This window comes from Montipora foliosa, chromosome 11 (assembly GCF_036669935.1).
Source record: "Montipora foliosa isolate CH-2021 chromosome 11, ASM3666993v2, whole genome shotgun sequence".
NCBI classification, from domain to species: Eukaryota; Metazoa; Cnidaria; class Anthozoa; order Scleractinia; family Acroporidae; genus Montipora; species Montipora foliosa.
Genome location: NC_090879.1, coordinates 17,485,624 through 17,501,160, shown reverse-complemented (window position 1 = coordinate 17,501,160; position 15,537 = coordinate 17,485,624). Strand labels below are relative to the sequence as shown.

Sequence of the window (15,537 nt, the reverse complement as noted above, 5' to 3'; positions counted from 1 at the left end):
TTTCTCAGTTAACATAGAAGGCCTGGTTCTGAAGATTTGCGTTAAACGCCTGGCAGTTTGTGTGTAATGGGCCATTTCAGACTAAATAAATTGCTTTCTTTCGTTGATAAGCGAAGAGTTTTCTTTGGATGTCGATGTATAGCAGTAGTTCACAACGTTTTACATTGTAGCTCTTTAAATGCAAGGTAGGACAATGATTTGACGTCACTTTTATACACCTTTCACGTTGGACTGGAGTGTCCTCCCGCTACTCATAGAGGAAAGTTATTGGGCACATGCTTGGGGATATTTGATTCTACAATAAGAGACAGCAGACTCGCTGTCTAAAATGGCAGTGATAATTTGAAATAGGTGATTAAAAATTTTTGGTGAATTTTATTATAAAGTCATTGCAAACTTAGTCTAAAAGAATCTCCAGTCAAATTTAAAGGAAGGTCCCAGAAAAGTATCTACAAAAACTACCACGAATAATATTGCAATTATATCTTGGCTCATTTATCAGTTCCTCTCAAAGCAACAAGCTGCATGTATTTTTAAATTTTACTAGACCACTCTGTCACCTCAGCTAGTTACACGAAAATCAGCACAGTTCTGGGGGTGTCTTGAAAACAAACACCCCTAAGACCGTAAGACTCAAAAACGAAGGAATTATCCCAAAACCCTCAATTTCGCTAACCCTAGGCCTAACTAGGTCTTAAGTTGGTTTTTAGACCTAGGGTTAGCTAAATTGAGGGTTTTGCAGGGGCAGATTTAGGGGAGGGGGGGGGGGGGGGGGCTGAGGGGGCCGCGGCCCCCCCTTTCAGTTCGTCGGAGATTTATTTTTTGTCAAAATATACAATAATTTAATAATTTTGTAAGCAGTCTGTTGGATCTTTTGATTTTTTTAGCTAAAGCATGATTTTTCACTAATAGTATGACCAAAGTTGTGCGAAAAAGCTTTCAACGTTACCGGCATTAATGTTATCCTTTTGAAATGACGAAGAAGACTGGATGAGAATTACTTGTTTACAGTCATCCTATTTTACAGAGACTGTAACAACGTAAAATCTTAATGTCTGTATACATATTTATATATATTTTGGTTAGGTACAATGAGAATAACATTGTGACACGTACGTGCTTATGTGCTGTTCCATCAAATCAAGAACCCTGTGTTCATTGCTGCCTTTTACACTGCCAAGCATCTTTTTGGATTTAGGATAGGACTTAGCCGTTCGTTACAGGGTTCGACATTGGATGTTATTGAGGCATACAGGCATATTAACGTTGTGAAAGATCAGCTGGCAGATATGCGCAAGGATGCAAAAACAGTGTTTGCGCATTCAGTGCATGAAAAGATTCAGAAAATGGCTAAGAAAGCAGACGTAAAGATCACCATCCTGCGCACTTGTGGTATACAGAAACTTCATTCGTTTCTTACAAGGCTGTTGTGACTTAGGAGCGAAGAGTCACAAACCATGCATCATTATAACCACAACTTATAATTTTATTCAACATGAAATCCTGTAAAATATATTCTATATACAACGTACGCGCGGACGGTCACCCATTTTAACCCTGATGATGGCAAACAGCCGAAAACGTTTGGTTTGAACATTTTAATTTTTTAACTTTTAGCCTTGTATATAGAATATATGAAATCCTGATATTTTACTTTCCAAAATTTCCAAAATTTTCTGGGGGGGGGCATGCCCCCAGACCCCCCTAGAAAATAGTGCCGAAGGCGCTACCGAGGCACGCTAACGCGCGCTGATTAGTATTCTTATTCAGCCCCCACTTTCAAAAAATGCTAGATCCGCCCCTGTTTTGGGTTACTTTTCTTCATTTTCAAGTCTTAGGGATCTTTGTTTTCAAGACACCCCAGTTCTGGCATATCACACAAAATAAAAAGACAGTTGCATCAGGGAAAAAAATAGTTGGTGACATCCTTTGTTTTTTTTCAAGTTCACCAGTTAGAATAGCTTATGACCATACTGATGCAAGTTCTGATGGAGAAGACTTGCCTCCTTTGGTGATTCTTCATGGACTATTTGGATCTAAAACAAATTGGAGAACGCTAGCAAAACGCTTCCATAAGGACACTGGAAGAAAGGTACTGTTTAGTTCATTTCTTTATGCAAATTTCATCTGATTTATCACCAATACCTAAGTCTTCTTAATTCATTGCAGATTCTAACCATAGATGCAAGAAATCATGGGGAAAGTGAGCACAGTACGGAAATGAATTACCATGTTCAGGCTTTGGATGTGTGTAATCTATTTCAAGAACTTGAGCTTCCAAAGGCTGTTGTGATGGGGCACAGTATGGGTGGAAAAACAGCTATGACGTTGGCCTTATCTCATCCAGAATATGTACACAGTCTCATAGTTGTTGATATGTCGCCAACAAAACAAACATTAGACGATGATATTCCACGGTACTTAACAGCAAAACGAAACATGAACTTAAATCTTGTCAAAAACAAGCAAGATGCTGAACGGTTGTTGATGGATGTTGTTCCAGTAAGTTTTCCTGATTTAGAAATTATTTAAAGACTTGTTTTCATTAAATTGGAGGAAAAGGGAATTTGTTGGGCATGTGTGGACATTCAATGCAGTTCTTTCCCCTTCTTTGCCTCAAGTTGAAGTAATCGAATTTAAAATATTCCTGATTAAGCAAACGTTGAGAATATGGTAAAATAGGCAACATCACACGCATTTGCATCAAGTTGACTGTAAGCACTCTCATGTCCAACAAGCTGGAACTCTTTCAATTTAACGAAACAACTGGAAGTTGTTCAATAATGTTATTATTATTAGTTTATGAGACAACAGGGACAATCAGATTGCACACAAGGTCAGATGGTATACATACATACATAATCTTTATTTAACGTGGGTAGAAACACTTAGCTGAAGCTATGTTACAGGTTTTCCACAAAATAATATTAAAGAAAAAAGAAATATATACATAAAAATGTAAGAATATGAATAAAATATCTGGTATCTAAAATTACAAAATTTAGGTAACTAAAATTTAATGTTTGTCACTTGTTTATTAAATTGTAAGCCTCCAGCTTTTAAACGCAATAATTATTATTCATTTGGAATACTACCAGTATTCCATTGTTTTACGGCGAAATATTTAAAAGAGTTTAAGCCATGCTTTGTAGTATTTACTTTTGGCAGTGATGGCATATTATTGCCCCTTAAATTGTACTTGTTATTTCTCATTTTAACGAATTCCTGAATGCATGTGGGGGCGGTGCCTTAAAAACAAGCATTTAATGTTATATCAACATGTTCTGGACACGACGGTTTTCCAACGTGGTTTCTAAACCTATTCGCTGTAGCAGTTCATGGTATACGAGACTGAGGTTGAGTGAGCCATTGAGAATGCTAGAAACATAACATCCGAGATTCAAAATTTATGAATAATCATGTAATAGCTATTGCTTCATTTGATTGTGACGTTTTGTTCACAGAATGCATTTTTGAGGTCATTTTTCTTAACAAACCTTGTGAAAGGTGAAACTGGATTCAAATGGAGAATAAATTTAGAAGCCATAGAAAATAACATCTCTGAAGTGTCAGGTTTTCCAACACAATTTCCACATCAGAAGTACAATGGAAGAACGCTTTTTATTGGTGGTAGCAGATCAGACTATATTCAGTAAGTAGAATAACAAGAACCTTAGCCAGCCACTAACAACTGCCGAGCTGATTGGAGGATGGGTGTATGTGCAGTTCAGCCACCAATCATAGTCCTTTGACCTCAGAAAATATAATGCTGCCATGACAGGCAGTAATCTAGATATTTGCATATGCCTACTGTAGTCATTTAGCCACTTGTAACACTGTTTGGGTGGAATCGGAGAAAGAATTAAAGGGACAGAAAACATCAAGAGGACCCAGTGAATCCAATCTTCCAAGCAAAAACTCGTTTTGCTTAACACATATGGGGCAAAATTACTGAATGCTGATTAGCTGAGACAGAGGGCATTTTTTCATAATCACACGGGCATGATTACTTGATTGATTAACAGCTGCTTATCCAGAGCAAGCGAATCTTCTTGCAGATTCTGATTCTGATTAATCTGCCTTTTGTCCACATATAAAATTTTAAGTGCTAGCTTATTTCTTTTGACAGCAAATTATGATTTCTTGAATTGAACTTTAACCAAATGACAGTGTTTACAGTAATTTTAAGATTAAAGTGCTTGTTGAAGTGATGGGTTATTTAAGTTGATTGTCATTGGTCACGGCTTTGAATGGGCTCCCCTCAATAATTTTGCTTTTTATGTGTTACACAGGTAATCACAGTGTGCCCTTTGGGAAATACAAATGTAAGGATATTTTCACTTGCATTTTCAAAAGTTTTCCAAATTGCCCTCATCACGAATTTTGCGAAAATTTTGAAAATGCACGTGAAATTAATCCCCCATTCACGCCTCAAATGCTCTAGGGAGCCCTCCATTAAAGAGTATAATAGTCTGGCATAATTAGACAGAGTAAAATCTATCGAGTATCACTCTCAGGGGTCAATGGGTTAATAATTATTGTAATTGTCGTTGGGCCCATGTGATTCCATATACTTAACACACCATGTTAAGGTGCTCAGTGGATGTGATATTTTATAGCTTCTTGCATCTGCTTAAGTTGCTGCAGTAACCGATTATTTTCCCCCCAAGAAAATCACAACTAGATTAAAAGCTTGAATTTAGTTGCATTTAATTTAGCAGCACACACATTAGCATGCTTATCTCCAATACCAGGGTATTTTGCATTATCTCATCAAGAATTTTCCCTTTCTCTAGGGCTGAAGAATTTGCTGGTATACAGAAACTTTTTCCAAGAGCTGACCTAAAATTTATCCCAGACAGTGGACACTGGCCTCATGCAGAAAAACCATTGGAATTTGCAAAAACTGTAACAGAGTTCCTTGATGAATGCCTTCAAGATCATAATGAATTTCAAGATGAAAACTGATAATTTCAGGATAAACGAGTTGATAGTGTTCCCTTTCCAAAGGCCACAGAAATTTGCGAGGCATGACAGTTCCTTCCTGAATTAGCAGATATAGATGCAACTAAAAGGCCAACCAAACTTACCACCAAGATGCATACACAAGACATTGACTAGGGTTTTTTGTAAATACGACCAAATAAAATAATTTTAGTGTGCTCACACCTTTCAACATTATTTCTTGATGGTTTGTTTACCTCAATTAAACAATATGCCTTAGTGCATGGTTGGTCAAGAGTAAAAAGGCAAAACATTTTGAAATATTTGCACTTTTAATCTATTTTCCATAAACAGCATTTTTGACAGCTCTTATCACCATTCTCATCAGGTCTCAAGATGATACCATCAGCAACCGTTACAATGATTTATTCACAACTGCATCATTATATCTTGAAACCTTTTAAGTTCATGGTTGACCAGAAAGCCTTAAAAAACTCTGTTTTACTCACTAATATTTCTCTGTGACAATATCAAGGCAGTCTTCTTCCAAACAACACTGCTGAAATGTTCCTATATTTTAGAGTTCTGTGTGTTCGGTAGTATAACCACCCTCTTCCTCTTCTTCAAATTCTTCTGTTTCAGGCCATTCAGTTCCTTCCTCATCCTCAAGATCTCTATCTTCCTCCTCTTCCCATGGTTCATAAGGCTCCTCTGGTTCATCTTCCCACAGTTCCTCAGGCACTTCACTTCTTGCTTCCTTGGATTTTGCCATGCCATGTTTTTCCAGAATCTGACAGATCTCCTCCATACTCTTCTCCGAAACATCCTCCTCCTTGTAAAACATGTAACACAAAGAGATTTCATCTCACATATGAAGGACACTCATGGGGTCAAATCAAACACCATAAAGCGTTCTATCATAAATAACCCTCTGATTACAGAAAAGCTTGTGGTCCAAGGTAACATTTCTCTAAGCATTTCCATCCCAACCAAGTGTGACATAAGACACCAGGAACTTCAATCCCTGCTCTTTGAAAAGAGAGTAAAGGTTTTTCATCATCATACTGGCTGGACATGAACACTGAAAAGTAGTCTATCCTCTTAGCAAACGAAAATGCTCCCACTATCTGAACAACAAGATTATGGTCCACATTCTGTGCAGAGTTAACTGAATGGAGTGTAATGTGAAGTGCTAGATTTCAATCCCATATGAACCATGTGAGCGTTAGCCCTACTGATGGAAATAACTCTGTCCTTGTGTGGGCCCATTTCCATCAGTAGGGCTAACGCTCACATGGTTCATATGGGATTGAAATCTAGCACTTCACATTACACTCTATTCAGTTAACTCTGTTTAAAATATAAGTGCTACACGGCCAACGTTTGTATAAACGTAACCTTTCCTTGTACTTGCACATTCTGTGCAGTCTGCCTTTTAGTGAAATGAAATGCATACAATATAAAAAAATATATAAAAAATTGATTAGTTCAAAATGAAGACACACCAGAACAACTTTATTCTCAGCATCCAAAAATATCATTGTTGGATCCTTGCCAGGGATATACTTGATCTTCACATCATGGCTTTGTTTCATTAAGGACAAAAACATCAGCAATATGACTTACATAGCGCTCCTAGGAAAGAGGAAGGTGACCACTCTTCAGTGGCCATTCACCCTCCCCAAGAGGAGTGCACTGTACATGTGTAACATTATTGAAGGCCTTGATTATCTTTTACACAATAAAGGATACTAATGAGGCAATAACTCTCCAATGAAAGCCTTCACCTGTGAACACAACAGAAAAGTAAAATGGACAGTTGTAACTTCTCACACTGCTGTTATTACAACAAGAATCCTTGAACAGTGATGATTTTTAAGATGATTCACGTTCTTTCTTGTGCACAAATTCAACCAGTTTTCAAGAAAAGCTATGTTTGGCTTGTGATTGGGTAGTGATCGCATTGCTTAAATTTATTTCAAGTTACAAAATGCTAAGATCCACACACACCCATATCACAACTTTGTGCTTACAAGTAAATTTGGGTGGCTCTTGACCTCCCTTGGAACAAACATGTGTTTTCTGAGACATGGATACCAAGACGTAGTTTTCTTCTTGAAATGTGTTAATGGCCTAGTTAATGTACCGAGCGAAGTCCTCCAACTCCTATAGGTCCGGTACGTGTAATTAGATCCACTAGGGATAAGAATGTGCCAGCTTTCCGTCCCCCGGATTGTACGACCATAACGTGCCAGCACTCGTTTTTTAGCCCGGCCTCTAGAATTTGGAAGGCTCTGCCCACACACTTAATGAACAAACAAATTAGTCTGAAATGAACTCATGGCGCTTCTCCACAATTACTACTCCAGCACTCTTGTGATGTCTTATGACCCTGAGGACCCTTGATCCTGGAAAACTGTTTGCCTCAAATGCAACTGTGTGCACAGTCTTTCCAGCCACACCTCCTGTTGCTATTAGTTACATGCTTTAGGTAATGCAGATTATTTGAGTCTTTTAAGCACTAGTTTCTTTTAGTTCAGGGTCCACAGTAAATGGTTTCTGCAGTTTTGGTCTCCCCGCCAGTTATTTAATTTACATTTTATTACATTTCGGCGAAGCTTAATAAAATAAAAATAAAATAAAAAATACCACCCATGACCATTAACTCCTATATATCAAGCTCAATAAGTAGTTGCAAGTGATAATTGGCTCTGTCTCATAACATTAGGTTGTTTTATCAACTTTGAAAGTAAACCAATGGAGCAAAATGAATCCATCTTTTTTTGGACGTAGCTAAAAGGGAATCTTTGCTGACCTCATTGTTTGAGGACAATGCCTACTAATTCAAAGGTATTTTTGCGTGGCTTACTGAATATGCAGGAAAAGCAGATCTTAACAAGTGTTATTGAAATCGAAAAGGAAAATTTGGGGTAACCACGCATTTCTCAAAGATAATTAATCAACCATATTTGTAAAAAGCTTTAAAATGCAAATCATTGTATGGCATTCTTTTCCAAATTGAAGCTTAATTATCTCTGGAAAATGCATGGCTACCCCTAATTTTCTTTTTGGATGCCAAGAGCACTTGCTAAGTTCTAGTTTCTCAGCATAGTTTTAAACCGTGCAAAAATATCCCTGTATTAATAACCACCACCCATTGGAAATCCGAATATCTCTAGATGCGCAGAACATATATATATATACGCAATAACAACAGTAGGCACCGTCCTTAAATTTTGTTCACATCAGCCTATTTGTCACCAAACTACAACTTTCAAAAGCATGAAAATTTTCAGATTTAATAATTTATATTCATGAAACGTAAGCCACATGTAAAAAGTTATGAAAGGAAAAAGACCGTACCTCTGGAAGAGAATTCAAGCGTCATCCACCACATGTCTGGAGGAATAAAACAATGATAATGGAAGTCTTTGGGCAAAGCAATTTTTCTACACAAAAATAATTCTTCCTTAAATTTTCACTTCCCTTTCGTGGAATCTGTTCACAACTTTTAGATTTTCATTCAAATTTCACCTGATTTCACTGCACAGCAAAGAACGGGAAAAAGGGAACACAAAGAAATCAACTGAAATTACCTTGTGGTTAATAATTAAAGAGATCAGCAAAATTAATAATCTTTAGTACTTCCTGAAACAAACTATTTCAGTTTCACAACTGGCATCATATTACTTCCATCAACCACAAAGGGGCGGATTAAATTTTCATGCCAAGACACACTTCACTTCACTAATTTGGGATGCAACAGGACCTGTTGGGACAAGAGGATTCGCCACGCTATCGCGGCCCTACTTTCCAGCTCCGTATCAACGAAAAACAGATTCTGATAAGATGCCAAACGGCAAGCTCATTCCGAGGTGGAGAAACTTTTGATGAAATAACACTTTACCCAACTTCTGTCAACATCTCGGCATATCTGCTACATAAGCAAGTCTTCGTTAGGTGAATGATACAAGCTTGGATGAGTACGGATCGATGGTGCTACTGTAGGGCTTGCTTAAACAGGCTTAAGCCAACTGCAGTTCGACGGTCCGAAAAACACACAAGAAAACCGAAAACCTTAAGCTTTCACAAAACTTGAAAAAAAAAAAAACAGAAAAAGGATATTATATTCTTTCCAAAGCTTACATGTACGAACACCTCATAGTGCACGTTTAATATAGATTTCGAGGAAACCTCTTACACTAGTAGCTCTTTAAGGCTCAAATGATTTGTAAAATGCCTCAACTAACCTCCAAGCGAGCTCTCACAATTGACCCACTTTTGGCGTCTTGTCTATCTTTACAAATCACAGTGCCTGAAAAAAAGGAGACAAGAAGCAAAACCGACACCCGGAGCAGACTCCACATCTTGCAATCCGTCGTTCCCACTTGCGCTTACACCTGGGACGACCTGGGACAATGTTAACTTGTCGGAATCTCATCGGACGTTTCCGAGCATATCCGACACATGCTAAAGTGCACGAGGGGTACTGGGTCATGGATCGCATGCATGAACAGTTCGCTTTCTTTTCGACCCGGACGCAATACAGGGCCATCCAGCGACCGGATTTCTTAAAATTTGATAGAATTGCCTAAAATGGTATCGTATAAACTCTTGTTCTTAGGCCATCGTAGCTTGATTAAGAAAATAACACAAACAGCGGTGATAAACATTGTATTCCAACGCATTTTTATAAAACGTACATGTTGCATACGAAACGTCAAGTTTTATAAAAATGCGTTGGAATACAATGTTTATCACCGCTATTTGTGTTATTTTCTTAATCTGCCTAAAATGGTTTCCACAAATGAATCAGTCTGGAGCTGTTGTTTGCTCCTCGTCATGGGCTCCTGATATTACACAGTCGTCCTTTTTTCCCGAAAATGTTAGGGGACATTTGCTTAAAATGAGATTGTCGAAAAACTCTGGAGAAAATGATAGGAGTTATAAATCCTCAAACTTTATACTATTTCTATCTTACTCACACATCAAGTGAAGCTACGATCCTCGCAGTCATAAGCGCAATTTTAGAGTAGCCTGAAAAATTTAGGACTTCAACAGGGTTTGAACCCGTGACCTCAGGCTCAGTTCTCCACGCAATAGCTACAATTGCGTTCATAAATGCGAGGATCATAGCTTCACTTGATTTCATATCCGCAGTTCATTATATGATTCATTTCACATATCATTTCGTTCGTTACTCAACCATGTCAACTCACTATTTTTCCGAAATACCTTGGGAATCTGTTCAGAGAAATGTCCAAAATCTTAATGCTCCTCAAAAGTGTGAGTTCTAATATTCGAGAATTCTAATACTTGAAACAGAGGAACGCATGCCTGTTAGGGAGAAGCTAGAGTGAAGCGCTTAGCCTTGAGGAATTTAGCAAGGTCATTGGGGCTTTGCCCACAGGGTAGGACGGAATTCCTGCAGAGGTCATCAAGAGTGGAAAGGGGGTCCAGTCCTTATACGTACATCTGCACTCTCTTCTGTGTCACTTCTGGGAAGAAGGGGAACTTCCAAAGGACATGAGAAACTGTAAAGTTGACTTTGTCACTGTCTACGAAAACAACAAGGCGATCGCAGTGCCTGCAATAACTATAAAGTGATCTCCGTTTTCAGGGTGCTATTCGCTCTTGAGGCCATGAGCAAACTCAGGAAACTTTTCGAGAGGGCATATCTTGAATCACAATGCGGCTTCAGGTCGCAACGTTCCACTGCGGTCATGTTAAGACCTGGTAACAGAGGACGAGAACGACTACGAGTGCGAGATTTTCTCATAGAACAACAGTGAGCGCGCGCAAACCAGTGTCATTTTGGCGGGAAAAACGTGACATCGTCGTCCTTTTAGTACGAGGTTTTGCAAAAATGTCCTCTTTTCAAAACAAGCCACCAACACGGTAGCCGTTTTGGCATTTTTCGACCAGGAAAAGGCTCAGTTACCAGTTATAAGAATAACTGAGCAACCTATGCTGCTAACAAAGGGTAAGATTCACACCTTTTTTGCCAAGCTTTAAAGGGGGGGGGGGGGGGGGGAACCCCTGACCCTGATCACCACTGAAAATGGCTGTCTGGAGAGCCTGTGTCACAAGTACAAGGAAAGGTTACGTTTATACAAGCGTTGGCCGTGTAGCACTTATATTTTAAACAGAGTTTACTGGATAGAGTGTAATGTGAAGTGCTATATTTCTATCCCATATGAACCGTGTGAGCGTTAGCCCTACTGATGGAAATGGGCCCACAGAAGGACAGAGAAAAACTCTGACCAGGGTGGGAATTGAACCCACGACCTTCGGGTTAGATCTCCGGTAGTAGCGGCGGAGAGTTTTTCTCTGTCCTTGTGTGGGCCCATTTCCATCAGTAGGGCTGACGCTCACATGGTTCATATGGGATAGAAATATAGCACTTCACATTACACTCTATCCAGTTAACTCTGTGTCACAAGTAGTCTCCTACATGAGTAATGGTCTCTGTACTCAAGACAAGAAAGGGGGCTCGACACTTACCACTTGCGTAACCAAGGGTAGGGTGCACTGTTACACATTGGTAATTACCAGCAGCAATCAAGATTAGGGAGGTGGGTTGGATTCCTGTTTTGCCATTGACGAAGCATTAGAAAGTAGTTGAATATTTTAGGGAGAATCGGTTTGTACATTTTCTATTAAAGTAAACACCCACATATAATGATGAGATCGATTATTTGTGCCGGAGCAAGATGGCGTATGGCATCACGATCGATACCAGAGGGGCATCCCTTGGGACCGACGCGATTACAATGCGTTCTCCTTCATCGAACGCAAAAATTATATAAAGCGTAGCGCAGTTGCTGAAATAATGAAATGAAAACGAAATGTCAGAATATGCCTCAGAATAGGCCAGTAAAAGATGAGTTTTAATAGTCTCTCAGATTTCCCATTCAATTGTACATTTTTTTGTTCTAAGATCAGCAATACTGGACTCTTTCTCAATTGTTAAACACTCTTCATGCCTGTCTAAACTAGGAGACATTGTTGCGGAAACGTCACTGGCGCAAGTGTCCAGTTTGCCAGTTTCAACACAAGGATCGGCTAAATTGCAGAATACCCTGCAACTTATTTGCACTTCATTGAATAAGAATAAGCTCTATTGTATTCCGACTCGTTCCTCAAAGAATGCCGCCTAGGAGAAACAATTATAGTGATGAGCTGTTGCGGGGTATTTTGCAATTGCTCTCCAAATTTTGTTTCCGCTGTATTAGCCAATATCAAAAATACAATAATACTCTTTGTTTGTCCCTCCAAAATTTTACATTAGCATTGTTTCCAGTTTCTCTCGGGACCATTATAAGTTCCAAGAGAAAATAAAAACGATGCTTATGCAAATTTTGGAGGGACCAACAAAGAGTATAGTGGCTAATAGCATTATTTCTCAATTTTGGGCAGCTTCTGCAGGTACCGGAGCAGAAATTACGTAAAACAAAAGAACTCCAAATAAAGACTAATCCCGAGTGACCCAAAAAAAAATGCTTTTCAATACCTGCAGAAACACCCCAATTTAGCCACTTCAGCAGCAATCCCAGAAAATGATTCTTCAACAATGTTCACCTAGCCTTTAAAGGCGCTTAAGACAATCAAACACAAAAGACAAACCTAACTAAACTGCATAAAAAGAAAGAGCAAATCGGTTGTATTTCATTTCATTGACAAGGCAATAAGAATAAGCGACAAAAACGTAGTCACATTAGAGCGACTTTCATATGACTTTGAAAAATAAACTTTAAAACAGAACGTAAACAACATTTAATTGACTTATCAAACAAAAACAAACGAGCGCGACTTTTCATTGGCTTAGCGAACACGGATGCAAGCAACGTCATCTCTCCATGGAACTTTTTGGAAAGCGAAAAGCGTGAAACAAATTCCGAACACTGGTCATACGAAAGTCGCTCTAAGAGAAATAACATTATCCCTTTTTTCCCCTTGTGTTACAATACTTAGAAGGAAGATAGCAGAGGAAAGGCAAAATCAAAGAAACTTCACCTGCAATATAAAACAATGAGCGCACTTCGAAGAAACTGCTATAAAAATAAGTGTTTATTAAAACAAACGGCCGGGGAACTATAAGAGCACTCCGTACCCAAAGCGAGGTTTTCCCTCGCTATCACAAAAACTTGGAAAAAAATTTTTACCAGTGGTTAAAAGCAAAAACGCAATCAGAATTTGTTTGCAATCATTTTTAAAGTGCAGTATTAGGAATGAACTTTCAAGAGTTTCCCATTAAGGGTGGGGACCGAGAGGACAGACTATTCCCATCCTCCGCCTCTTGACACCCAACCCCTCTCGTCCAACATGTACAGTCTCAAATCCGACACAAAATGCTTCCTTAGTACCAAAAAGATAATTTTTTTGGCAGAGAGAAAAGTGTAGCGCTGAGCACAATTCCTAGACATTCTAAATCGGAAGAGTCTTCTGAAGAGAAATTCATTGTAAGCGTTGTCTGTTGATATGTCAATTGTTACTAGTAAAAGACTCCGCTGTTTTACTGAACTCCTTCAAGCAAAAAGTAATCGTCCAAACAGCACGACACCGATACATCTTAAATAAATAATTCATTATTCTTACAAAGGCAATAGGCCTTTTGCAACAATTGGTCACTTGACCTCTTTTTCAAAAACACGATGATGATTCTGCTGAGTACATGAAATTACCATGCCGATTTTTATAAGCATATCGTTTAAACTGGTGTTTTTACAGTTGAAAGAAATTATTAGAATTTCAATGGGAAAAAGACGCTTTGCCCTCCAATCATGCCTCAATGATTTTCATACAAATCCTTGTATTTTCCCAAGTTTTCAAACCACTTTTTATTTTTTCCCTCGCGGATTGACAGTCCGAAAATTTCCACCCTTGCACTTTTTATTCTCGCTTATTTGACCCTTGGTAAGAATAGGAATCTCAGCTCTGTTTCTGGCGCTTAATTATGGAAAATCCCACTAGAGGGCACTCACCTTTTTTACGCCCGCGTGTACCTCGCGTGTCCTTGAGCCTCGGCAGAGAGAGAGGACCATATTCGTATTCTCAGTATTGGACTAAAACTAGCTTGCAATGGAAGCTAATGGGGGAGGGGGGGATTCTTTTCAAATGCAATTACTTTTTAATTTTCCCCCCCGCATTAGCCTTCATTGCAAGCTACAATCTTGGACAAAATAGATGGGAAATTTGTACCCCCCCCCCCCACCCCCTCCAAATCAAGGATGGGGAAATGGCGCGTTTTGGCTTTTGCGCGGTTTCATCCTTGATTTGGGGGGGGGGGGGGGGGGATGGGGGTTTGCTGTTCCATTTTATTCTGTCCAAATTTGTAGTTCCAGTCCAATAATGAGAATACGAATATGGTCTATTCTCTAGCGTTTAAATGATCATAAAATCTTTACCTTACGTGGTATTTCTCTGAAAATTTGCATTCTGGATAACTCAAACACGTTCTTTCCATTTCTGGAATTTATAGAGCCCGAGCTTCAAGTTCACCAATTATGAGTCATGTGACCAATGTTTTTGCAAAAGGCCTATTCTCATGGACTCTCAGTGGGGATTTGGAGAAGGTACCCCACCCACAAGCAAAACGAGGACAGTAGAGATTTACATGACCCGTGAGCTTCAGTTGCCACTCCCTAAATTGCCTGGGTTTTTTTCGTTCCGTCCCGACAGACTGCCAAGGAAAATCCGTGGAAATAAGCCTGATTCACAAGTCCACTGTCTGAGTGCCGTAGAAAGAAATTTATGAGCCAATTTTTTTCAATTAACTTTACGACGTACTGTTTGAATTTTTAACTTCTTGGACGTTTGTCACGCCCATTTGGTCAGTGTGACGAAAGGTAAATCTCATCATTGTTTGTGACAATTTATGGCAAAAAGAGGTTGCCATGGAAGAAAAACTGACCAGTAAAGTCACAAACCACGAGCTAATAAGGCGTTGATCTATCTCATCCACGTGTCTTAATTGAAGCAATTCCAATAAGCCTTTTTCGACACATTAAAATTCAGCTTGAAAGAGAGGCTTAGAGGACAAAGACAAAGGAAAGTGGATGATATGCGTAAATATTTTTCACATTCACTCTAACGTGTTTCTATTGTTCTTGTCCTCACTGCCTCACTATCAAGCTGAATTGGAACCCTCAGTACACCGACCAATAATTAAACGTTTTAAACGTGTGTTACGTTAGCCTAGTACGGAAAACAAATACTTTACGAGTTTCATAATATCCTTTAACTTCCACTAACTAAAAATATACACTACTGAATTGACAAAACATAATATCTATCTATATATATACGTTTCTTACTATTTACAGACAATTTCAGTTGAAGACGAGTACAAATATGAGTGATTACAACGATCTCAGAATACTATTTCCTCTGGAGTATATCCTTCATCTTAAATGGATTTTTAAAGGTGTCACATAAGAGGCTAAGTTGCTCTCCAACAATGGCAACTTCCTAATACAAAGCTAACCCTTCCCGCCAATCAAATTTTACCACCGGGTCGCCATGGCTCTGCACTAATGACACATCTCAGGGGATACACAAATTGAAGCCACAAGGCTGAATAAATAATTCTTG

At 38.8% G+C, this 15,537-nt stretch overlaps 3 protein-coding genes across 4 annotated transcripts in view; 1 reads left to right on the top strand and 2 right to left on the bottom strand.

Moving 5' to 3' along the window:
* Nucleotides 1–40: 40 nt before the first annotated feature.
* LOC137975946 (sn-1-specific diacylglycerol lipase ABHD11-like) lies at nt 41–5,162 on the top strand. The gene is made up of 5 exons (XM_068823160.1): nt 41–185; nt 1,945–2,092; nt 2,170–2,502; nt 3,465–3,652; nt 4,797–5,162. The coding sequence occupies exons 1-5, from the start codon at nt 67–69 to the stop codon at nt 4,966–4,968; spliced, it is 960 nt and encodes a 319-aa protein (XP_068679261.1). The 5' UTR covers nt 41–66; the 3' UTR covers nt 4,969–5,162.
* Nucleotides 5,163–5,257: 95 nt separating this feature from the next.
* On the bottom strand, nt 5,258–9,353 carry LOC137975948 (uncharacterized). The gene is made up of 5 exons (XM_068823161.1): nt 9,195–9,353; nt 8,308–8,343; nt 6,697–6,731; nt 6,450–6,528; nt 5,258–5,776 (listed from the first exon to the last, which is right to left on the bottom strand). The coding sequence occupies exons 4-5, from the start codon at nt 6,483–6,485 to the stop codon at nt 5,522–5,524; spliced, it is 291 nt and encodes a 96-aa protein (XP_068679262.1). The 5' UTR covers nt 6,486–6,528; nt 6,697–6,731; nt 8,308–8,343; nt 9,195–9,353; the 3' UTR covers nt 5,258–5,521.
* Nucleotides 9,354–11,793: 2,440 nt separating this feature from the next.
* The window catches only part of LOC137974798 (small G protein signaling modulator 1-like), a 31,605-nt gene continuing 27,861 nt past the window's right edge, over nt 11,794–15,537 (bottom strand). For both annotated transcript variants that reach the window (XM_068821779.1, XM_068821780.1), the window contains exon 21: nt 11,794–15,537. This exon is cut by the window's right edge and continues 347 nt beyond it. The gene's annotated coding sequence lies outside the window, so the exon portion shown is untranslated.